The following is a 27,541-nucleotide window of genomic DNA, read 5'->3' as shown; positions in this document are numbered from 1 at the left end:
AACTCCTTAAGTGTTGCCGCTAATTTCTTGGCTAGGTGGTAATTGGGACTGTCTATTCCTTCCACGATTGGTCGAAAGGGCACATTTTGTTTGTGTATTTTCGGAACCCCATATATTCTGGGGGGTCGGGCGTAGTGGGGTTTGAGTTTTTTAACCGTGTCTGGTGGCCAAGAAGTGATGGGCTTTAGTAGTTTTTCTGTTTTATCCTTTATCCTTTTTGTTGGGTTATAATTTACCATTTTATATGTGTTGTTATCGGCTACTAGTTGGTTCATTTGCAGTATGTATGTTGACCTGTCAAGGACAACAGTGGCACTACCTTTATCCGCTTTCGTTATTATTATGTTTTGTTTGGCTTTTAATGATTTCATTGCTGCTAATTCTGTTTTAGTCAGGTTGTTCTGTATGGTTTTCTTGGTATTTAGGACATTACTGGTTTCTAGTCGTATTTGCTATATTGTTAATATATACATGCGAATTCATACCACCACCCAGCACAAAAATATGGATTCATTAACACCCTTAAAAACAGAGCCACAACTATTTGCTCTAACCAGCAAGCCCTGAAACAAGAACTAAAAATCATTAGTGACACATTCATAAATAATGGCTATAACAAATTTACTGTCAATAAAATACTCTATAAAACCACAACAAAAACGAATCTAGATTACAATAAAACCATAGCCATCCCATACATTAAAGGGTTATCAGAAAAAATCAACAGAATCCTACAACATTATAACCTCAATGCCACCTTTAAACCACCCACTAAACTTAAAACCATATTCAGCTCCTCTAAGGATCCTCTCCTCCCATTAGCACATCCTGGAGTCTATTGCATCCGCTGCACCTGTAACTTACCGTACATTGGTGAAACAGGATGGACAATCCCTATACGCAAGAAAGAACACATTAGACACATTAAATATAACCATTATGGTGAAGCAGGCCTCTCAGACCATGCACTTAACACCTTACACCAAATCAACTGGAAAAGCACCTGCTTTTCCAGTTGATTTGGTATGAAACTAGTATTAGAAACCATTCCACTCCAACTGGCTGGAATAATGTTAATATATGTATATAGTAGACAACACAAATAATAGGACTCTAGCATTGATGTATAATTTTTTATTTTTAATTTTAATTTTTTTTTTTTTTTTCCCACCAGAGGTCAGGCCAACAACTGTGGTAGCGGTTGGTCAGTGTCTTTAACGAACCAGTTTGATTGTAGTACAGCTTGTTTCTTGTATATATTTGTATGCTCCAGAAGATGACCTTGACATAAAGGTCGAAACGTCGAATTGTAGATTTTAGTTATATTAAACTAAAGTTTTTATTCAAGCACAGTAGTTGTCTCCATAATTTTCAAAAATGCATTCGGATCACCGTGCAAGCCTAAAAGAAAGGGGAAAAAAAAAATCCATATGTAAATTTTCAGGTGCACTAGAGACATCAACCAGATGTGATTGGAAAGCAAGTTTCAGTGTGAGATCATATTTCTCAAAATCTTTAAATCTGTCATTGTATTCTTCAATCAATGAATCTAAGACGCTGCTATATTCATTAATATCAGAATTTCTTAAGGTTTTATTAGTTAGTGCACTGTTCCTCAACTACCTTTGCCAGTTCAAGAAAATATTTGGCTGAAATTACAAGTTTGGAAAGAAGTTTCGAAATAAAACCCAATTTCTTCCTAAAAGCTTGAATATTCTACCACTTTTCATATTGATTTAGTTTTGCCTTGTAGACAAACATTTTGAGGTTTTTGTTTTGACATTAAGTTAAAAATGCAGCATTTCTTCAGAAATCCTCTTTAGAAAATTCACAAAGTTTTTTTTCTTCTATGTAAAAATTTGTAATATGTTTTTGTAGTGTTAAAACTTTTTCAAGAACTTTTCCCTGTGACAATCAGTGTACTTTAGAGTGATAAAGAAGATCCACACTTGAAATGTTTCCTCATAAATTTGAAGCACATTGTAAAACTGGTCTTGATGTTTTGAAGCATTTGTTTGAATATAGTTAACAATATCAATAACTTTCTTTAATGTCTTCTAAATGAGTAGAATTGGCGCAAAGATTCTGTCAACATAATAAACAATGAAATTACAATTTATTCGAATTTGGTATTTCATTTTGTAGCAATGCAACAAATCTTTCATGTTTTCCTCTCATAAAAAAAGTATCATCTGTGCATACACTTACTAAATTAAACATATTAAGCTTTGCTTCCTGACATTTACTCTTAAAATATTAAGAATATCAATTCCTTGTGTTTTCCCCATGAGCATAGCCAAAGTTAGTGGATCCTCATAACACTGAAAATCTACATTTATAACGCAAACATAAAATGAAACTTGTGCTGAGTCACTAGGACAATTGAAAAATAAGTATCTTCATTTTGGCAAATTTTTTGAAATTGTTCATTAACACTGACAGCTAATTCATGTTGTTGTTGTTCAGTTATAGTTCTTCATGAAAGAGGAAGGTATTTGTATTTATTAACTTCATCCAAAGCCAGACATGCTACAATGCTTACCTTTTCTCCAAAGTACGACATGAATTATATGCTACTTTATAAGTTGCCTCAGTAATTTCATTACTTGGTTCTGTCATCACTTGAAATAATTGTTTTTTTTTTTTTTTTTTTTGAAACTTCATATTTATAAGTATAGCTTTTCTTGGTTCTCCTTCCAATTTTGCATATATCTGTTCCTCATGCATACCATAATGCTGATGAGCATCATATCTTTTCGCTGTTGAAATCACTGTATTACAAAGTAAACATACCATTTTATCTTTGATTGCAAGCATGTAGTACTGTAGCTCCCATTCTTCATTAAATACTCTATTCTTCTTCCTTAATTGTTCTTTTCTTCATATTTGGCATATTTATATAAAATGAAATTTTAAAAAAAATTAATAAATTAATTAAACAAAAACTTCTACTTGTTCAGCTTGTTATACAACGACAGGACAAACATATTACAATATACCACAATATAGCAACATGTGCAAAACTACGCCTTTTTTTTTTTTTTTAAGTCAAGCTGACATTGTGCTGAGTGTTCATAGTGGCTTCTAGTGACTAATATAATATGATAGTGCTAACCATTGAACAATAGGTAAGTATGAAATACCAATAGTAGAACAATGGACAGATCAATAATAGGTTCATTTTTGTAACACTGTACTTTAAAAATAACAATTTTTTAAATATAAGTAATTAAAATGCATGCCATTTGAGAATGTATAATTGGTAAACGATGAAGATACATAATTCACAAAATATGTGAAAAGCCACAACCTCAAAAGGCTGCATAAGGTTCCCTATACTTGGCTCAGTGCTTTACTCAAGTACAAAACCCACTGCAAACAGGCAGTATCAAATTTCACTTGTTTGTTTTTTTAAGTATGCTGGAGAATTACTGCCAAGCAGATATGACTATGATTTGTTTCAATGTGCTCCACAAGAAAAATCATAATGCACATTTTGTATGCAGTGTCCAAGCACGTGAACACCACTGTGTACACTTATTCCAGGTTTCTTGCCATTCTTGGAAGTTCATTTCGTTAAATATAAAAACATCATGACATCTTTTGCTTTTCAAAGTTGAAAAAAAAAAAAAAAAAGTCTCAAGTATGGAGACAAACAGACATCACACTAATAAGATATTTTGTTTGGCCAAAAATTAAAGCATAAACTCAGGTAAATGATCAAGTGCATGGTCCTGATAGTTTACATTCATTAACATGAACTTCTGGCCGATAAACAAACTTGAATTTATTTGTAACATAGAAAAAGGCCTAAGATTCATCCCAAATAACATAGCAGACAAAATACGTTTAGAAACCGCTAACATTTTAAATCATAACAAAACAATAACAAGCAACCTAACAAAACACAAATTAACAAGGGTGAAATCATTAGTCAAATCCGAACATTGTAATAACCAGAGCCGATAAAGGAATTGCCACCGTTATTTTAAACCGAACCACTTATGTGGAAAAAATGAATCTGCTAGTCTCAGACATCAACACATACCAACTTGTTAACTACAACCCAACCAATAGAATAAAAAAGAAAATAGAGACTACTACTTAAGTCAATTACATCTTCATGGCCTGAAGATGCAGTCAAAAAAACTATTTCCACACTACGTTCGTTCTCCAAGAATTTACGGGATACTGAAAATACACCACTCTGGCCTATAGTTGAAGGGATAGGTAGCCTGAATTCTCACTCAGCCAAAAAATTAGCAGCAACACTCAAGGAGTTGGTAGGTCATTCCCCGTCCTATATCAAAAACACACAACACTTCATAAACATCATCAAAGAATTACATTAGAAAAAGATGATTTATTAGTCAGTTTTGACATCTCTGCCCTCTTTATGAATGTCCCAATCAATGACTTCAATCAATCCTTCCTTTACAGAACAAATTCCCTCCAGATATCATGGCACTCTTTGCACATGTATTGCGTTCTGGTTATTTTTTATGGCAAAACGCTTTCTACCTACAAAAAGAAGGTACAGCCACGGGCTCGGCATTATCCCCCCCCCATTGCTAACTTTTATATGGAACATTTTGAGCAACTTGCTTTAGATTCCTCTCCTTTAAAACCCAAAGTCTGGCTTAGATACGTTGACGATGTTTTCGCGATCTGGTCCCATGGCTGCCAGACACTAGACACATTCCTTAGCCACCTAAACAAACAAAACAAATCCATACAGTTCACAATCGAGATTGAAAAACAGAAAACACACACACACACTTCCATTTCTAGATACACTTGTCACACGTCTTCCTTCTGGCAATCTTTCCTTCACTGTTTACAGAAACCGACACATACTGGCCAAAATATACACATAAACTCCTACCACCACCCAACACAAAAACTAGGTGTCATTAATACTCTAAAAAACAAAAACAGGACTCTGAAGATCTGCTCCTGGACAGGCACTGAAAGATGAATTTAAAGTTATCAGCGATACTTTTCAAAAAAATGGGTACAGCCAAAACACTATTAACAAAATTCTTACAAGACCTCAATAATAAACGAAGACAAACCAGACTACAATAAAACTATAACCATTCCTTACATTAAAAGGACATCAGATAAAATAAACAGAAAACTATAAAAATATAACCTCAAAGCCATCTTTAAACCTCCTGCAAAATTAAAAAGCTTACTCAACTCATCCAAAGACCCACTCCATTCACTGGCCCACCCTGGAGTATACCGTATTTATTGCACCTGTAACATACCATATATAGGAGAAACAGGACACATAATTCCTATCAGACAAAATGAACATAAACGACACATTAAATATAATAATTATGGTGAAGCTGGCCTTTCTGATCACACCTTACATAGAATTGACTGGAAAAGCACTAGTTGTCTACATCACACCAAAACATGGTATGAACGCAAATTTAAGGAAGCCTGTGAGATTATTATCAACCGCCCCAATCTGAACAATAATGATGGTCTAAAAATCCCAAGCGTATGGAAGTCATATATTCGACCCACGGAACCTTCCTCTCTAAGAGCAACTATAAACAGAACTGTAGCAAATCCAGGATCCTAAATAAAAAACAACAATTGTAATGCTAAAAATAGGACATCATTGTTACTGGTGTAAGAAAGAATGTTTATTCATGTTATGATAAATAGAATTTAGCTTGATGTAGTTTATAAATAATTATTTTTTATTATTATTATTATTTTATTTCTTATTCACTAGAGGTCATGCCAGTGGAATAACTTGTGATCAATTCATTGTTTCTTTAGCTTACTGTATGTAATGTAACTTAGCTTGTCCTGTATATTTGTATATGCTTCAGATGATGATCTTAATATGAAGATTGAAAAGTTGGGATATTAAAAGAGTTATTTATAACACGGTTGTAAAGTCTATCATTTCTAAAATAAATGCTGATCACGCGTAACACTAAAAGAAAGCATTAACATGAACCTTTACAAAGTCGGCCCCCCCTGCCCCTCAGAACTTGGCATGCTTTCTTTGAAGATGTTTTCCATAGTGATGCTATATATAAGCTTTAAGATATATATTTCTACTCAGATTTTATCATTCCTTTTCATGTATTTCATAAAAAACAATGCATACATTATTCTGATTCTCAAATAAAAAAATACAATACAAAGCATGACATACTGACTCTCAATGTTAACTGAAAGATTCAGAAAGAACTGGAAGAATATGATGAGAAATGCCTTTACAAAACCAGTTAACTTTTTAGATGTTATTACTAGATCCCATCTCCCATTAAGCAGAGTGATTTATCAGAAAAACATTATAATCTTTGATCTGATTCATACCTTTGTGCTGCAGGTTATGGATACACTGTTTGCTAGGGACATCCCATACTTTGGCAGTTTCATCAGCTGAACCAGATAACAAAGTTAACCCATCAATTGATACTGATAAGCAGGTTACCTGTTTTCTAATGCAAAATAAATAAAAAACATACATTTATAGTAAAAAAAAAAAAAAAAAACAGAAAAAAAAATTTAACAGCATATTGAACATGCTCATGTATAAGAGAGAACTACAAAATAAGCACTATGGCTGGGCACGGATTTAAGAAATTCCTTATCTGCCAAAAAGAAAATTCTGTCCATTCCCCTTACATTTTTAAATCAAATTTTAATCAGTTATAAACGCAAAAAACATTTTAATGTACTTGTTTCCACAAATAAAAAAAAAAATTTTTTTTTTTCATTTCAATTATTACAGCAAATGATCAAAGGGAAGGAATATGACTATCTTAAATCAACCATTACTATGTTGGATCCTACTTCTTCTCAATCTATATTTTAGATCTGATATAATTACTATTACGATGTTCTTAACTAATTGATAAGTTGATTTCTAATTCAAACATAAAGAAAATTTATATTTAAAGACTGCGGCACTTTATATCTGAATTAGTTCAAGAATTGAAGATAAACCAACTCTCGACTACCCTTCCTTTATATATTGTTATTATATATACTGGCCGAGAATATTTAACTTACTTAATTTACCCGCTTTGGTTCGAATATTTTATGAATGGTGCAGTAAAAGAGATTCAGGCAAAATACAACTTTTGATTAACAAAAACAAACATTTAATTTTAAAATCACAAATTTTACACTTAACTTCAAATCACTAATTAAGTTATTAGAAACACTTCAGCCTTCCTGACAATACAGTCATACAAACTCAGACAATGGTAATTCTGCTATCTCTATTACAGTTTTCTCACAGTTCCTTAAGTTCCAAATAAAATAAAATTGCAGTAACACCTCTTCACAAACAAACACTTTTAAATTTACACTTCAGCTAATCTTCGCAATAGTTATTGTTAATATAAGGAAATTCTAGGATGAAGCTCACACACTTCTCTGTATAGGAATATTAATGGTTGGAATAATCTTATCGATAATCTTTTTTCTTCATCTACTTATACGTAAACACCTTTTATAACCGTAAACACTTAAACATTATACGGCACTCATTAAAATAATTCTTCTAAGCAATAACTGAATTAATCATTGGTCACAATACACATAAACAAACGTTGTTGCATAAAATACTACTGATCACTCATGAATTAAGTTAACACAACATAATTCCTTAACTTGAGGTTTTATATGCACAGTTGTTCACTCTTCCGGCATCCGATTAATTCTTTAGACACTACAATTCTAAACACAGCTATCGGTAAACTTCAACTTTACAGGCTCTACTATTCTCTAGTAACTCCGTGCTTTATTTCAAGATTCTGTGTGTCCTTGAAAGGTCGGCCCTGAAATTAAATCTCAACTGAAGTATTGCTAGTCTATTTAGTAGTCACTCAGATGTTCCGTAGCTGTAATTGTTATTCTGCAACTTATTAGCTAACCGCCTCTCGACTAGTAGACTTTATTTAGCTGCTTGAGTGACTTGCCGACTCGCTATTATCGCACTGTGATTCCTGAATGCCGAATGCTCCGATTCCAACCTAATGCCAATCCTCTCCTTTCTCTCTCCCTTAATAATCCTAATTTCCAGCGTTCTTCCTTTTTATATCCATTCTTCCCGCCTAAATTGTTCTCGTGATCTCTTTTTACTAAAACTGTTTTCGATAAGCTTTCGACATTCTCCTCACGTGGTGTTCCAAACTCGTGCTCGCTTACTTACATACATCTCCATGACAACAAAACATAATAAAATTGAGCTATTGCATAACGTTAAACTTCTACAAATAGGAATAAATAGAGAACATTTACATTTCAATTAATGCGCAGTTAAATTATCAAATACAAGTTCTTATAATATTAACATAGTAATAATTAAAATAGCTTAATAATATTTAATACAGTCTTTTCATTATTAATACATATATCTTTGATTAAATAATTAGATATTAGACAAAATTCAAGTAGTTATATGAATATTAAATTATAAAATAAGTTATTTACATTAAATAATGTTTGCAAGTCTAGCCTTTGTGATGGAAGATCATGTTGGATTCTGAACCAAATAATAATTACTCTAATCTCTACATAATCAGAATCCAACAACTAAGAAGTTCCATTTTTTTTTACTCTGAGATTTTGCCTAAGAGAGAGAGAGAGAGAGAGATAACTAAGAAAGACCCACATCTACATATCTCATAAAGAATGGAGAAGTGACTCAAGTTTCTAATGTAATTATTTCATTCTCACCTTTCTATCTTTTAAACTAGTAAAAATGCACTCCAATACTGAATAAAAATGGTTGAACCAGCAATCTAAAATTTAATGAAAAACAAATTATATTTTTGTGACTGAAATTAAGAGACTGTTAGTACAACATATTTAAATCAAATTCCATGCCAGTTGAGACAGTTGCCTTATTAATCCATTGTTCTAATTCAGCTGGAGTATGATAGTGAGATTCCAGAACTCTCACTATCATACTAGATAATAGATAAAATGTCTCTAAAATTGCTGCTCTGAATTAACTTGAAGTCATTCTAGAGGATTCTGACTAGTTTCAATACCATGCATAGCTAACAAGACAAGGTTTGCAATATCAGATGTAGTCTTATCAATCCTCTTCTCTAATCAAAAAAAAAAAAAAAAAAATAAGAAACTACATTCAAATAACAAGAACAATTACACAATGAGAGTTCTGAGGCTCTGTTGCAACATTTTAACTTCAATCAACATGAATGGGTCAAACATTCCAAAAGTATGAGGACTATGATCTTGAATTCCATTAATTTGAATTTTTTTTTTTTTAAATATCTGTCCAGTCCAATTAAATGGATTTCAAAAGCGTACTAGCACATCTTCTCTAGTATGAAATTTTGCCTCATAACAATTACCCAATTGTTATACAAAAAAATCCCTGTATAATTTAAACTGCTGGTATTAATGTCAAAGACAGAATTCAACCAACTATTTTATTCCATCATCATCATCATCATGCATATCAAGGATTTAGGCCTTGATATGCATCTTGTTATCTATTACTATCTTAGTTCTTCCTGGATATTGTCCTTTAACGGTCATAGTTTTTGATTTTTCTGTTGATATAATCATACCTTAATCTTTGGCTATCTCATTTAGGTCTAAAATAGCTTTCTGTAAGTTATCTTCAGAATTTGTAATTATTATCTGGTTGTTGGCAAAAAGGAGAGTGTTTAAGTTCACAGTAGGAGAAAGTTTAATACCTTGATGGAAATTTTTATTCCATTTTATTATTATTTAATTTAGGTAAATATTAAAAAGAGTTTTTTTTGGTAAATATTAATATTTACCAAAAAAAGTTTAGGTAAATATTAAATATTAAAAAGAGTTTCTATGCCATGCATAGCTAACAAGAAAAACCTTGTCTAGTTAGCTATGCATGGCATTGAAACTAGTCAGAATCCTCTAAACTGCTGAGAGGGGACATCCCTGTCAGACTCCTTGGTTTATCTCTCTCATATATGATAGCTAATGATTTAATCTTATTTGTATTTGATTATTTTCATATATACTTATGATAGCTTTCAGGATATTATTCGGTATTTGTCTTTCTTTTAATATGTTAAATAAAATTTTCTTTTAATTTTGTCAAATGCTTTTTCAAAGTCAATAAATGCAATATGTGTTTCTAAATTGTATTCTCTTCTTTTCTCTATTAATAATTTTAGGTAAAAGGCCAGGTCTATACATGATCGTCTTTTTCTAAATCCATTCTGTACTTCTAACATAAAGTTTTCGGAATATTTCATTAGTTTGCTATTTAAAATTCTGCTATATATTTGATAACAGGAATTTAGTATACTTATACCTCTATAGTTTTTAGGCTCATCTCTACTACCTTTTTTAAAGATAGGAATCACAATTGCTTTTTTCCATTCTATTGGGGGGTTACCAGTTGAATAAATTTTATTTAAAAATAATACGAGTCTTGTAAAATACAATAAATAAAATAGGAATATTTTATTGTATACTTGTATTATATACTGGCAAAAATAGCAAAAATTAGAATTTTATTAAAAATACTTTTGTGGGGATCCCTGAACACAGTTTTAATATCAATGTCCTAGACAACTGTTCTTTTATTCCTTAAAGAAAGCCAAAAGAAATCTAAACTGCAAGTATGGCGATTCTCTGGTACTTTGAAATTGCATCATGGACGCTCTGGTTGATGACATATTCTGATAATGCTTATCACAATGAAATAGTGTGAGACATGAAAAACATAAAAAAAAAACATAAGTCCTGTAATTACCAAGAATAGTGTGCACAGAGAAGCTTAGACTTTGTACACAGCAGAAATTATTATAATGACTACATCTCTGCATAATAATGTTTTCAGTTTTTCTCACAGCTGTCATCACAAATTCATTCCCATCTCCACTCCTGATGTTGCCACATACAGTATAGTTCACCATGACTAAAGCAATCAAACCTCAAACCAATAATTTTAGTTTGCCCTTACACTTTAGAGTGACAAGCAAACTGCAATCTTTTGAAGTGAAATGGCATATAAGTTGGTATTAATGGAATTCTTGGTATCAATTATCTTCGTTCAAAACAGCTACTTCGGTTATATTTTGTTGTAGTTGCTCAACACATAACAGTGTTCCGCTGTACAATCTTAACACATATAGAATGATTGGAGATCCAAACTTTGAAAAATAAATCATAAGTTGAAGTGAAATGGCATATCTCAAAAATTTCTATATCACATCACTATTCAATATTGTCAACTGATATAGTGAAAACATTCACTATACTGAACAGAATTTCTAAACAAATGACATCACAATCAGGAGACAATGGTGATGGAGGGAAATAAAACAGAAATATTAAAACCAAAACAAAGAAAATGACAGAAAACCTTTGAGGAGAGAACACAAAGGATTTTGTTTTCATGTCACCTTGATCATCTCTGATTCCTTTTCCATTTCTAAACTTTTTTCTATAGCCTCCAGAGCATCTTGCAACCTTTCTGATATTTATCTTCTGTATTCTTAGCCAATTTCCCATGACTTTTGTTTGGCTACTTTTACACATTGCTTGGCTTTCTTATGTTTTTCTCTGTATTCTCATAGGGCACATGATAACTTACTTGCTAGAAGCTTCTGATATGTTTTCTTCTTTTCCATGACAGCCTCTTTAGTTTCCAGGGTCCACCATGGAGCCCTCGTTCTTCTATCCTTGCAGATAACTTCACCATATACTTCCTGGCTAAATCAAACAATGGTTTCTTCAGTTTGCCAATGAGTCTCCAGGGCTTAATTCTTATCTTCATACTATCATTTATTCGAATCTACTACAGGTTACTTCTGAAAACAACCTGAGTTGATTCTTTTTAAAACTTTCTTACCAACTTTTCTTTTCAATATGATATTCAATTTTATTTTGTTCAAAACTAAAAGGTGTTCACTTTCTATTTCTAATCCAAAAAAAGTTAGTAGGTGATCAAATCAGATACCTAAAAATAAAAGGAAACCAATTTTGAAAATTCTTGATAAGCACCTAGTGATGAATACAAATTTTGCTGACCAATCATAATATCTATTACGTTCCTTGAGGGCATATACCAGAAAATGATGAGGATGTAATGCACGCAATATTAAAAAAAAAAGCAGCCTCTAACATCTGTTATATTTCAAGGTAAAATTCCCTTCGAGTCTAGAGACTAACTTACATTTCTAGAAATGTAACACCTGCATAAGGTTGATATAGAGATCTATTGTCTATATAAATATTTTGAGTTCTGAAAGATTTTTGAATACCTGAATATTTTTCATCAATATTATTAGTCTGGGAGCTAAATCATAAATTCAGCACATATTTTATCCACAAAAATATAGCATGTAAAGCAGACTCGATAACCTATGCTGATATTTAATATTTTCTTTTTCCACTGCTGAGGAAAAGCATTTGTTTTGTCACAATTTTCATGTGTATGAGGATTACCAGTTATTAAGAAACATTTCTTTCAATTAACATACCAGTGATCAATCACGATTATGTCTTTAAGATCAAGGATAATACATACCTATGACCTGAAAATATATGGTTTTCTGCTTCATATTCATCAAAATGAATTTCTCTTGATGATAGCTGAAATTAAACAAGTGGCTTTAGTAGTATACTGATATCAAATACAAGGATAAATATATTTATTAAGTATGCTGAACACTTTGCTACTTGGTACATGTGGTACTTGATATTTTAGACAACAACATACCTTAAAATTTAGGATCAGGAGATGGTGGCAGATGTCTGCCATACTCTTGTAAAACTCGATGTAGCTTGGAAATACCAAAGCGCTTTACATATCGATTTTTACAGAGGTGAAGTCCCATGAGAATGTTACAAAAATAACCTTGTTTGTCTCTATATATTTTATGCTAGATATTATTGTAAATAATCCTATGGGAATTGAATGTACTTACAGCTTTAACTAAAATTTCTAGAATGTCCAAAACAAAGGAAATGTTTTGCCACTGGAACTTTGTATTATAGCTCTATGTAAGGGCATAAGAAAGTTGCTTACAATTTAAGTGTATGGGAAAGTTGCTTACGAGCTCTGCGCATAAACACCTTCAAAGTCAGTGTCTAAAAGATCGGCAAGTTTCAGACAAGTTTCTGCTGCCCGACAAGATTAAAAAAAGAGTGCACAGAGGAGAAGAAAGAATGGTCGGTCTTCACAGAAGATCAAGGAGACGTGCTGAATTCTTCGGGGGTTACAATCCTTCGTGCAAGGTTCCGGAGAACATGAAATAAAAAGGGACTGAGCCGGACATCGAGAGCAGAAGTTTTAATTGTTAGCAGTCAGAGGCAAGCAGCAGTTAAAGGCAGAAATACCTGGAGTAGGATCCAGAGGACCAGAGGTTACGGCGAGCCCACACCAGAGGAAAAGATTCGGAATGACGAGAGAAGAGCCGATGTAAATACACAAGCCAAGTGTCAGTCAGAAGTTTTTCTTTTGTCAAGGGAGGTCAACTGAGGCCAACAGCCGCAGAGCGAATTTCAAGAGCCGGAGAAATTACCTGTATGCTGAAACTTTTTGCCTGAGCTATTCGAACATCGCAGATTGCAGTCCAAAAGCCCGCTAAAACCCCGACGAGATGCCGCTGAAGCAAGATACTCCAGAAGGATTCCTAAGATCCGAGATAAAACAAAAGGCATAGGGACATTAGTGCAAGGCCTTTGATTGAGTGTGTGACACAGAGCCTCTGTAAGTCTGCTCCATCTTTTATTGTACATTTCCTTTTATAATCTAGGAGATACATTATAGATGGACTGATAAGAATTAAGTTAATAGTAATAAGAAGTGTCCATATGAGAGTCATTTGGCACTGTTAATAATCTGTAAAAGATATGTGAAATAACTTGGCATAGTTTGCTAACCTCTTTGTGAGTAAATTAGTTTTAATAATTTGATTTAATGAGCAGAGAAGTAATTGAGTAATTATATTGTACAGTTTTTTTTTTAGTATTGAAAAGGGATAATTTGTTTCTTTATGCTGAGAGTTTAAAGGATAGGTAGAGAGTAACCTCCCCATCGTTTAATTAATGTACTTTGATATTAATGTAAATAAATGTGTTATAGTTATATGTCAATAGAGTGCCGACTGATCATTTAATTTACAATGCACTGTTCCTAAATAAACTCGGACTTGTGAGCAGGAAACAGCTAAGGCATTAAAAGTGTAGTTTAAGTACTTCAGAACCATGACTGTTTACGTAAACTTTATTGAAGAATTTTATGCTAGTAAGAGAGAGATCTACTGGACTTATTACTAAGTCTTGTGCTGACATAGAAACACTGGTGGCGCAGTCTTAACAAATAAATTTTCCAGTGTTCATAGCATATGACTAGGTGAATGCGAAAGGTCATCATCGAATTCCTGCCATGTACCCTCAACGGGTGTACAGGATATGATAGAGCTACATGAAAAAAAATTACATCATTACTACCTTCCTATCTACAATTTTCCTGCAAATCAGTCTGTTACTTGTCAACACTCCAACATCATTATCAGATCTTATATTTCGATCGTCTAAGGCACTTTGTACCAAATAAATCCACATATATCTTAGTCTTCCTCTGGGTCGTTTTGCTGCCAACCTGGCAGAGAACACTTGTTTTGCTAATCTTTCTTCACCCATTCTGTTTAAGTGACCATACCACCTGAGATTAGTTCTGCAAACGCATTCCTGAGTGCTGACAATGTCAAGTTATTTCCTAATATCTTCGTTTTTAATATGATATTGCCATTGATGCCATCTGTTCACGCCTCTAATATTTCTCAGGACTCTCATATCTGAGGTCTCTAATCTTTGGTCAAGTGTTTTACTTCTGACCCAGCTCTCAGTTCCATAAGTTAAAACTGGTTTGAACACTGTCTTGTATACAGCTAATTTAGTGAAATTAGTCGGAAATTAGTGTTCCGACTAATTTCTCTCTTATTCCATATGAATTTATTCAATTGACTTTACCACCATACCAGCTTTGCTGATTCTGTTGTCTATTTCTATATTTAATTTACCATCTTCACTAAAAATCGTGCCTAAGTAGCTGAAATGTTTTACTTGTTCCACAGGTTCTCCATTCACAACAGTTGACAGTTTCAATGATTCTGCTTATTTTCATTGTCTTTGTCTTCTTATTGCCGACCTTCATACCATATCTATTACAACAGTTATTCAATTTAGTCAGAGAATCTTGCAGACTTGTAGCAGATTTATTTAGAAGTATAACATCATCCGCATAAAGCAAAGAGCTGACATTAACATCTCCAATTTTGATATCATGTTTAATACCACTTTCCTTCATAATGTGATCCATATAGATAATGAATAACAGAGGGGATAATGTACATCCTTGTTTCACACCAGATTTAACATTAAACCATCTTCCTGTACTTCCTTCAATTCTAACTGCTGACTTGCAACTCAAATAAAGACTAAGTATTGCTTGATATAATGCCCCATTGATACCATATAGCTGTAGCGTATTGAATAGCTTCTCTCTTGGCACCTTGTCATATGCCTTTTCCAAATCGACAAAACTTAAATACAGATCTTTGTTATATTCCATGCTTCCTCAACTATTTGTTGTAAAGTGAAGATCTGATCCTATCAGCCTCTATTTGGCCTGAATCCAGCTTCTTCTTCACCAAGCTTTTCTTCCACAATTCTTCTCAACCGTTTCTCAAGTATACTTGCATAGATCTTGCCAGGAAGGAACATTCAGTAGGGAAATACCTCAGTAATACTCACATTCAGTTTTATTTCCTTTTTTATATATGGGTACTATTAGAGCTCTATTCCAATCATCAGGAATTCATCCCTCTGTCCAGGCTTTCTGAACTATGCAGTGCAGCCACTTTAAGACTTTTATACCACCATACTTCAGCATTTCTGGTCGAATATCATCTACTCCTGCTGCCTTTCCACATTCAAGCCTTTGATGGCTTTTTCTACTTCAAGTATGGATATGTATTCCTGACTGCATGCTTGGTCAGTGTTTTTTTACCACAGTGCTGTCATCACTGCTTGTTTCATTTAGCAATTTTTTGAAGTAATTACTCCATACTTCAAGGATATCTTTTTCTCCCGTTTTCATGTAACCTTTATCATCTCTAACTCCTTTTACAGCACTCTTTCCTCCATTCCTAAGATTCTTCAACAACCTCCAGAATATCTTGCCACCTTCTTGATATTTATTTTCAATGTTCTTGCCAAAGACCTCCCATGACTTTTGTTTAGCTAGTTTTACACAGTGTTTTGCTTTCTTACATTTCTCTCTGTATTCTTTAAGAGCACAAGCTGACTTATTTGCCAGGAACTTTTGATAAGCTTTCTTCTTTTCCTTCACTGCCTCTTTAACTTCCTGTGTCCACCATGTAGTTCTAATTTTTCTATCCTTGCAGACAACTTCACCACATGCCTCTCTAGCTGAATCAATCAGGGCTTTCTTCAAGGTTTGCCACTGAATCTCCAAGGTTTGATTCCTGTTCTCAAACTCTTTCATTTTTTTTTAATAATCTTTGTGTATTTTAGTCTACAATTCACATCTGATAACTGCTCAGCTTTTATTCGCTTTAAAACTTTCTTACATGTTATTCTTTTCAATGTGAAATTCAATTTTATCCTGCTCAAGACTAAATAGTGATCACTTCCAATTTCAAATTCTCTGTACACTCTGGTGTCCTGCACCAGGGAGAAAACATCACTATCAACAATAGCATTGTCAATGAGACTTTTCTTATTCCTTGCCTCTTCTCTCCATGTGAATTTGTGCACATTTTTATGTTGGAACATGGTGTTAGTAATAACCAGTCCATGTCCTGAGCAGAAATCCAACAGGTATTTGCCATTATTATTAGCTTTGCTCTTTTCTTCAAATTTTCCCAAAACATTTTTGTATATCTGACAATCACTTCCTACTCTGCTATTTAGATCCCCAACAAGGACCAACTTTTCCTTTTTCATCGTGTCAGTAGCTTTCTCTAGAGCCTCAAAAAATTCTTCACTTCTACCTTAGTAGAACCTTCTGTGGGACCATAGGCACAAATTAGTCTCATTGTCCAGTTCCCCATTCTCATGTTTCCCCAAATCACTCTATTTGAGACTGACTGCATTACAAGAAGATTTGCCTTGTATTTTGTGTTGAATACTATGGCTACTCCTTCATGCAAAAGGTGGATAAACATAATATGCAATAGAATAAGTAAGAGGTTAAGAAAGCAAAAGCGCACTGCTAATTAGAATAAAGACATTAAACAAACAGCATTAAACAGCATATCGTTACCCTCTTTCTCCAAAGCTTTCGAAATCTGTGGAAGCCATGAGCTCAACTGGTTAGAGCCGAGGATGGAGACCGGCTTCCCACTGACTTCTGAAAGTTAGCTAAGGAGTAAAGGAGTTCTGCCTACTTTTTTGGGAAATAAAAAGGGATTGGTTACAAAAAATTAGAGACAGAGGACATATCGATAAACATTTAACAGATGTAAAATTTTTGCCTTGGCATCAACAGCATCTTCAGTACAACTGAATGCCAGAATATATTTAATACAAGTAACAAAAGAATTTTAAACAGCACCATCACAGCTCAAGTAAGATAAACAGTTAAAAGAATCCCTAATTAAAAATGTACAAATGTATATAAGAAAACTTAGGACTATTAGAGAAGTGATACAATAATATTTCCTATAGGGAATAATTGAAGGCCAGATCTGTTCAAATTTGAACAATGTAAAAAGGTCTCAACCTTCTTTATATGATGTTTCATAATAAATCTATTCTTGTGTAGGAGTTTGTGTGTATGTTCTTAATGACAGACAGAAGCAGCAGATCTATGTGACTAACTGAAATGAAGCAAGCCATAAGAGCAAGGAATCTGGAAGATACCTGGATAGCTGATTGGAGGCTTGTTAGTGAAGAAGGGAAGAGTAAAATTTTCCTGACAGTATGAAAAGACACAATGATGTTAAGAGGCACTAGAACTTTTGCAATATGTTCTAATATTCCTGGAACATAAGGAAGAGGAATATGGTATTTCTTCCTGAAACACTGAGGCAGGGAGCCTAAAACTAGTTTTCTTCATTTTCAGTGCCTTTATTGTCTCTTTGTTCTCAGAAAGGAATCTCTCATATTCCCGTTCGTTATGTCAAAGGAATACTGTAAATTAAAGGTGCCAAGAAGTTATATCCTTGGTTTCATCCTTTATCCAAGTGTAAGCAAAGTTTGCTCATGAAGTCACTTCATGACTGGGCTACTTGTATATAGTAGCTTTATGGAAGATACTAAGGCAACTAATGTAAAGTCATTAGCTTCTGTATATAAGTAGCGCAGTCATGAAGTGACTTAACATCTTGACATCTTTAATTTATAGTAAAACCAAGTGGAAAAACTTTCAACATCTACCTCTAATCCAGAGTATTTTAGTAATAAGGTGTAATACCTTTTGACTAATTGTATATGGAAATATGACTTCTGCATGACTTCAATCTATCATTTCTGGATCTGGCTCCCACTGATGAAACTTCAATAAAGGTTTCATTAGTGGGATGAAAAGTGGTCTGGATAGTGGCCCTTCCCATAATGCATAGCATTATACATATCCATAAGGATATGTGCATTGCATTATGGGACTCTAAGGCAATTGATGTGAAGTCATTAGCTTCTATATACAAGCAGCCCAGTCATGAAGTAACTTTACATGCAAACTTTGTTTACTTACACTTGGATAAAGGATGAAACCAAGAATATAACTTCTTGGCATCTTTAATTTATAGTATATAACCAAGTGGAAAAACTTCAACATCAAAAAACAGGAAAACTGGAAAATGTTGTGATAGTTAGGCTTTCAACATCATTGTCCTTTCTTAATCTAAGGATAAGCTTCTTTCATTCAGCTTTTCGGGTGTCTACTAGATTCTCTGCTCTTGTCGCCTGTCTTATTTTGATCAATCAGGCAAATCTGTTGTTTATCATAGGGACATAAATCTCTTTTATGTCCGATATCATGTATTCAAGCAATCTACTGAAAGAAAACCAAACTTGCATGCAAGAGTAAATTCATCATGGAATGTCTATACAAAAAAAAACATTGGAAGACCTTTTAACATTGTCCATAAATGAATACATCTGATGACTTTTGGTTATCTGCCTATAATAATTCCTAATTTTTCTTATATATATTCATACATATTTTATTCAATAATGAATTTTATTGACCATTTATTGTCTATTTGAACTGTGATAGTCCTTTTAAAAATTCATCTGTTACTTGTATTTAAATTGTTTTCTATTATCAACTGTACTGAAGAGACCTTCGATACTAAGGCAAAAATTTTACATCTATTAAATATTTATCTGCATAAGTTCTCTGTCTCTAATTTTTTTGCAACTGTGTCTACTGGCATACCTATTCTTAATCAAAAAATGGTTAGAAGAGGAGGACTTTTATATCAGATTGAAAAAAATAATCAAATTAATTACATAAAAATAATAAAGTACATTTAAATTTAAATGTAGAGCTTCTCTATTTATACTACATATGAAGGATTAAATAATATAGTTGCACAATCACATCTTATTTGGTGCTTCAGAAAAAAATAGGGAATTTCCAATTGCAAAGGAGCAGCTATTAATAGACTTTCATTGGCATTAAAGCATTTCTATAGTTCATATTTAAGCTTCATAAAACAAAAATCAAAAATATTTTTTTATGTTGATCATTCCCCACTGTCAAGGATTGGAACTTTGAACTTTCTAATGCAATATCATAAAATCACATGGTTGAGAAGCAATGAGATTTAAATCAAATCATCTAAAAAAGCTCAATTACAGATTTTAATAAACAATTCTGAACACTGTGGTCAATGTTTGTTGTTATATTCCAAGAAAACAATGAACATTATATTCCAAATTTGCAATGAAGAGTGTGAACTACTTTATCAAAAAGTAAAATGTGAACATTAACCGGTGTTATTTAAGGCCACATTTCACTTTTTCCTATTTCTTTATTCTAATAATACTTTTCAATGCTGAATAACATTTGACAATCCTCAATATTTACATCAAAATAACAACATCTTTCATAATATTGCCCAAAATCTCAGTTACCCCTCCCCACCACCACTAAAAAAAAATTCTAGAATAGCTTCCACTCATTTTCCACTAGGAATACAAATACATTATAACTAACCACAATTATCAGTTAATGCAAGAAAAATTTTCCTTCCCACTGCAATGAGTTGGCTAAATGTATTGTTCTGTGAGAATAAAATGGTACATACATATAAAAATACCAAAATTTCAATTTCAAATTAAAACCATAAATATGCATGCAGATTGTGAAGCATATTTCTGTGACAAGTATATCTTGAAAAAATGTTTCTATTGAGCAAGAACTAAATGTGATTACATCATTGATTAGGTTGGTCAGTTAGAATTATTTCTGAAGAAAGTTAAGCAATCACAGTCAGGTATTCTGTCCAGTATGAATGTGGAACTCTTGAAGATGTGACATCCACATGTGCAGTCTCTTCGTTGCAAATAATGTTGTACTAATCAACTTTAGCATTCAACTGCCCAAAACCACAAAAGTTTTATGTAAAAAAGCAGTACTAATCGAGTTGACAAGCCACAGCAAAAAACTTTCAACATCAAATTTCTGATAGGTATTCTCAGGTGTATGTGGGGGGGGGGGGGGGTGAGAAGAAGAAGGATTACATGATATTATGATAGTATTACCTAAACAGCATATCTCTTTTTTATTGACAATTTTCCTTCATATGAATCAGTTATCCATCAGGACTACAATATAATCAGACCTTATATTTCATTCCATCCTCTAAACCATTTCTTTAAAAATCTCATATCTTTCAACATAAAGCACTTCTTACTCTATCAGACCAACAGAGCTTGATCTTCCTCTTCATTGTTTTAATGTCATCCTGACAAAAAACGTTTGATTTTCTAACATTTCCTCTCCCAGTCTATTGATCATACCACCTTAAATTAGCTCTACTCACACATTCCTGTATGGTAACAAAGTCAAGTTCCTTCCTTATAGCCTCATTCATAATATAGTTTTGCAACTGATAACATCCATTCACACCTTTAATTTTTCTCAAAGTTCTCCTGTGATCTAGTCTTTGACTTAGTATTTTATTTCTAACTCAGTTCTCAGATCCATAAGTTAAAATCGGTTTGAACATGGTCTCAAATGCAGTTAGTTCAGAGGGTTCGGTAATTTCTCTTTCTTATAATATAAATTTATTCAGCTGACTCTGTACTATAACAGGTTTGCTAATTCTATTGTCTACTTTCATACTTAGTTTGCATTTTCATTAAAATTTATAACTGAATAGCTGAAAAGCTTAACTTGTTCTACAGGTTTTCCATCAAGAGGCCACTTATGTTTTCACTGTTATTGATATTTTCATAGTATGACTCTTCATGGCTCATTTTCATAATGAATTTATTACAGAACTTTATCAATTTACTTAGACAATCCTTCAGTTAATACCTGAATTGAGTTGAACACACCAAATTTTGCTATCAGACCTAATGCCACTTTTCTTCATAATGTACTCTGTATAGATAAAAAATAACAGTGGAGACAATGTGCACTGTTGTCTCATGTCTGATATAAAATCAAACCATCTTTCTGCACATCCTTCAATTCTAACTGACTTACAATTCAAATATGACCACGTGCTGCTCAGTATAATAAACAATTGTAGCATTTTTGAATACCTTTTCTCTACGTACATTATTATATGCCTTTTTCAGATTTACAAAACCCAAAAACAGATCCTTTTTACATTCCCGAGTAGCCATAGTATTCAACACAAAATACGAGGCTCATCTTCTTGAATGGCAGGCAGTGTCAAGTAGAGTGATGTGGGCAAATATCAGAATGGGGAACTGGACAATGAGACTTATTTGCCTATGGTCCCACAGAAGGTTCTACTATGGTAGAAGTGGAGGGATTTTTTGAGGCTCTAGAGAAAGCTACTGACACGATGAAAAAGGAAAAGTTGGTCCTTGTTGGGGATCTAAATAGCAGAGTAGGAAGTGATTGTCAGATATACAAAAATGTTTTGGGAAAATTTGAAGAAAAGAGCAAAGCTAATAATAATGGCAAATACCTGTTGGATTTCTGCTCAGGACATGGACTGGTTATTACTAACACCATGTTCCAACATAAAAATGTGCAAAAATTCACATGGAGAGAAGAGGCAAGGAATAAGAAAAGACTCATTGACAATGCTATTGTTGATAGTGATGGTTTCTCCCTGGTGCAGGACACCAGAGTGTACAGGGGATTTGAAATTGGAAGCAATCACTATTTAGTCTTCAGCAGCTCTCAGATGTGAACTGTAGACTAAAATACACAAAGATTATTTAAGAAAAAATGAAAGATTTTGAGAACAAGAACCAAACTTTGAAGAAAACCCTCATTGATTCAGCCAGAGAGGCATGTGGGGAGGTTGTTTGCAAGGATAGAAAAATCAGAACTCCATGGTGGACACAGGAAATTAAAGAGGCAGTTAAGGAAAAGAAGAAAGCATATCAAAAGTTCCTAGCAAATAAGTCAGCTTGTGCTCTTAGAGAATACAGAGACAAATGTAAAACAGCTAAACAAAAGTAATGGAAGGACTTTGGCAAGAAGATAGAAAATAAATATCAAGAAGGTGGTAAGATATTCTGGAGGTTGTTGAAGAAGCTTAGAAATGGAGGAAAGAGTGCTGTAAAAGGAGTTAGAGATCATAAAGGTGACATGAAAACGGGAGAAAAAGATATCCTTGAAGTATGGAGTAACTACTTCGAAAAATTGCTAAATGAAACAAGCAGTGATAGCACAGTGGTAAAAAACACTCAACAGGAATACAGTCAGGATTACATATCCATACTTGAAGTAGAAAGAGCCATCAAAGGCAGCTGGAGTAGATGATATTCGACCAGAAATGCTGAAGTATGGTGGTATAAAAGTCTTACAGTGGCTGCACCGCATATTTCAAAAGGCCTGGACAGAGGGATGAATTCCTGATGATTGGAGTAGCACTCTAATAGTACCGATATATAAAAAGGGAAATAAAACTGAATGTGAGAATTACAGAGGTATTTCCCCACTGAGTGTTCTGGGCAAGATTTATGCCAGTATACTTGAAAAACGGTTGAGAAGAATTGTGGAAGAAAAGCTTGGTGAAGAAGAAGCTGGATTCAGGCTGTCAGGATCAGATCTTCACTTTATGATAAATAGTTGAGAAAGCATGGGAATATAACAAAGTAACAAAGATCTGTATTTAAGTTTTGTCGATTTGGAAAAGGCATATGACAAGGTGCTAAGAGAGAAGCTATTCAATATGCTACAGTTATATGGTGTCAATGGGGCAGTATATCAAGCAATATTTAGTCTTTATTTGAGTTGTAAGTCAGCAGTTAGAATTGAAGGAAGTACAGGAAGATGGTTTAATTTTAAATCTGGTGTGAGACAAGGATGTACATTATTCACTCTGTTATTCATTATCCATATGGATCACATTATGAAGGAAAGTGGTATTAAACATGATATCAAAATCGGAGATGTTAATGTCAGCTCTTTGCTTTATGTGGACGATGTTATACTTCTAAATAAATCTGCTACAAGTTTGCAAGATTCCCTGACTAAATTGAATAACTGTTGTAATAGATATGGTATGAAGGTCAGCGATAAAAAGACAAAGACAATGAAAATAGGTAGAATCGTTGAAAATGTCAACTGTGTTATGACATTTTCAAAACACAGTTGAAATGTTTTACTTGTTCCACAGGTTCCCTGTGGAACAAGTAAAACATTTCAGCTACTTAGGCATGATTTTTAGTGAAGATGGTAAATTAAATATGGAAATAGACAACAGAATCAACAAACCTGGTATGGTAGGAAGTCAACTGAATAAATTCATATGGAATAAAAGAGAAATTAGTCAGAACACTAAATTAGCTGTATACAAGACAGTGTTCAAACCAGTTTTAACTTATGGATCTGAGAGCTGGGTCAGAAGTAAAACACTTCACCAAAGACTAGAGACTGCAGATGAGCGTCCTGAGAAAGATTAGAGGCGTGAACAGATGGCATCAATGGTAACATCATATTAAAAACGAGGATATTAGGAAAGAACTTGACATTGTCAGTATCCAGGAAAGCGTTAGCAGAGCTAATCTCAGGTGGTATTGTCACTTGAACAGAATGGGGGAGGAAAGATTAGCAAAACAAGTGTTCTCTGCCAGGTTGGCAGGAAAACGACCCAGAGGAAGACCAAGATATAGGTGGATTGATATGGTACAAAGTGCCTTAGACGATAGAAATATAAGATCTGATAATGATGTTGGAGTCTTGACAATTAACAGACTGATTAGGAGGAAAATTGTAGATAGGAAGTTAGTAATGAGGTAAATATTTCATGAAGTACTATGATATCCTGTACACCCCTTGAGGATACGTCAGGAATTTGATGATGATGATTTCTTAAAGGAATAAATCCGATTCTGAAAACCCTAAACTCTAATCTCTGAACTCAACTATTTCTTCTCCAACTTTCCCTTCCACGATTTTTCTTAGTCTCTTCTCAGGTATGCTTACATATATGTGGAATACTCTGGAAGACTATTAAAGAAATTCCTCTTTAATTCTCACATTCATTTTTATTTCCTTTTTTATGAGAACAGTACTCCAATCATCTGGCATTCAACCCTGTTACCACACCATCTGAATTATGCAGTGCAGCCAATGTAAAATTCTTATACTTCCATATCTGGACATTTCTCATTGAGTATTATTTAATCTTGTTACTTTTCACATTTCAGGTTTTTTTGGATGACTTTTTCTATCTCAATTGATATGTAGTCCTGACTAAATTCTTCATTATTTTCTACCACTCTTCTGTCACTTCTTGTTTCATTCAGAATATTTCGAAGTAATTAATCCAGATACCTAGAATATCTTTATCTTCAGTTTTCATGTCAGCTTCATCATCTCTGATTCCTTTTATAGCTCTTTCTCCATTTCTAAGCTTTTTCAATAGCTTCCGTAACATTTTACAACTTTCCTAATATTTATCTTCTATATTCTTAGCAGTTTTTCCAATAACTTTTGTTTAGCTACTTTTACACGCTGCTTTGCTTCCTTACATTTTTCTCTGTATCCTCTCACCATGTGCTCAAAGGATACATTTTTCATTGTATCCTCGCAGATCATCAAGTAAATCACATGGTGATTTACTTGATGGGAATTTTTGATATTCTTTCTTCTTTTTCATGACTGCCTCTTTAACTTCCACAGTCAACCATGGAGTTTTTTGATTTTTCTATCCTTGCAGACCACTTCATCACAAATTACCCTGGCTGAGTCGATCAATGTTATCTTTAATTTTCCAATGAGTCTCATGAATTGATTTATTTTCAAACTCTCATTTTTTTTTTTAATATTTATATATTTAGGTCTACAGTTCACCTTTAATTATTTTTAAAACTTTCTTATACACTTTTCATTTCGATATAATATTAAATTCTATCCTGCTCAAAACTAAGTAGTGATCAATTCCTAGTTCAAGTCCTCTGTATACTCTTATGTCCTAAATCAGCCTGAAGATATTGCTATCAACTATAACAGAGTCAATGAGACTTTTGTTATTTCTTGTGTCTTCTCTCCATATGAATTTGTGCCCATCTTCATGTTGGAACATAGTATTAGTACTCGCCATTATTGTTATCTTTGTTCTGTTCAAATTTTATCAGACCGGTTTATATTTCCAACAAGGACAACTTTCCTTTTTCTTTGTTTCAGCTGAATTCTTTAATGATTCAAAAAATTTCTCCTTCTTTCTCAGTAGAACCTTCTGTGAGACCTTAGGCACAACTAGGTCTCATTTTCCAGCTCTCCATTCTGATGTATGCTCACGTCACTCTCCTTGATATTGCCTGCCATTCAACAATCCTCATAATTGCTGGCTTGGTTGATCGAGTGGTTAGCACAATCAACAGTTTGCGGGTTCAAATCCCGCTGTGGGGATGGACATTTGTGATTGTCTTTAGGTGAGAGATGAATTTCATCTCCTGGTGTGAGACCATTGCCTGATTATTGGAGGCCTGCTTTGGTCTCTCTAGACTATGTATAAATAAAAAAATATATATAATAGATAAAAATGAAAAAAAAAAATAAATAAATAAATAAATCCTTAGCCAACCCACAGAATAAATGTACTATAGGTTTACTAATAACCTTTTGTGGGTGGGAATCACATTAATAAAAAAAAAAAATAATAAAAAAAAAAAAATTAGCGTCTGATTACAATAGTTACTCCTTTCTTCCTTTCTCTGATCATTGCCTAAATATAATATAATAGTTATTGTAGAAGAATCTCAGCTGTTTTTTTCTTTGTTTTGGTAACATTATGTGCACTTTTGGCCAGGAATCACCCTGATTCCTGGCCAAAAACAGATGGGAGACCTTGTTTATCTGGGCAATGCTCAGCCAGCAAGAAATTCCATCAAGCTATACCATTATTCTGTATTTTGGTTTAAGCCAATAAGAATACAGTATGGACAGCCCCTCCTCATTCATTCAGTATCCAGATAGATACCTACCTACAAACTTTATATATATAGAATGAAAGCAAGATGTAATTTAACAAAATCTTATAGTTGTTTATTTACAAGTCATTAAACTACACATGAAGATCAAAAGTATGAGAGATGGTGAGAGAGAAAAAATATTACCGTTTGGAATAAATTAACTTGAAAGATATTTCCATTCATTCCACCAAGAAATAGATGATACTCTGCAGGATCCATAGTTACTGATGTTAGGGCCACATCCATAATAAGAGTAATCAAATGCTGACCTGATGATAATTCATACAGCTATAAAAACAAAAGGTGTGTGAATTTGAATGAAATTTACAAAAAAAATCAAAAAAAATTTTATTTCAAAGCAAAAATATAACAAAAAATTGCTAGAGGGTGAACTATAACATTAGTATAAAAAAAAAAAAATGGTTCCTACACAGTTTGTTTTTTACTTCATGTCTGCCTTTATTGCATTTATTTTTATGTATTTTTAAGCCATAAGAAGCCACAAGTATTAGCGACAAAAATTGTAGGTTTCATCACCTTTGTATTTGCACCCAAAAAAAACTCAGATTATTTATAATAGATACTTCAGTTCTTCAATAAATGAAAAAATCTAAATGCTGCTTATTTATAATCATGCTTGATTCTCTCACATACATCTTTCCAATAATTAAATACTATATCGGGATCCATAAATGCACTAACTTTTGTTGTTTTATTAGCAGAGCATATATAAAATGCAAATAAAATATAGAAGTGTGCTTTTTAAAATAAATCAACTACTGTTGCAATACATTTCACTATTTAAGAGTTTCTTGAAAAATTCTTTACTAAGTTAATGTCCTCTTTTCTTTGTGAAAAATCTGCTTCAATACCTTGATCTATTGCATTTTTTAATATTTTTTCCTCTCCTCAA

At 33.2% G+C, this 27,541-nt stretch overlaps 1 protein-coding gene across 1 annotated transcript in view; it reads right to left on the bottom strand.

Moving 5' to 3' along the window:
• Nucleotides 1-27,541, bottom strand: part of LOC150108572 (WD repeat-containing protein 18) — a 130,862-nt gene that overhangs the window by 46,839 nt on the left and 56,482 nt on the right. The window contains exons 6-8 of the mRNA XM_090416013.1: nucleotides 26,773-26,916; nucleotides 12,545-12,609; nucleotides 6,352-6,476 (exon numbers count right to left, since the gene is read on the bottom strand). Coding sequence (XP_090272139.1) covers nucleotides 6,352-6,476; nucleotides 12,545-12,609; nucleotides 26,773-26,916 — 334 coding nt within the window. The remainder of the gene's footprint in view (nucleotides 1-6,351; nucleotides 6,477-12,544; nucleotides 12,610-26,772; nucleotides 26,917-27,541) is intronic.

Source organism: Typopeltis vanoorti, chromosome 3, assembly GCF_054136105.1.
Source record: "Typopeltis vanoorti isolate ZY-2024b chromosome 3, IOZ_Tvanoo_1.0, whole genome shotgun sequence".
Classification (NCBI taxonomy): domain Eukaryota; kingdom Metazoa; phylum Arthropoda; class Arachnida; order Uropygi; family Thelyphonidae; genus Typopeltis; species Typopeltis vanoorti.
The sequence above is the reverse complement of the archived record's forward strand: the minus strand, read 5'-3'. Positions and strand labels throughout refer to the sequence as shown.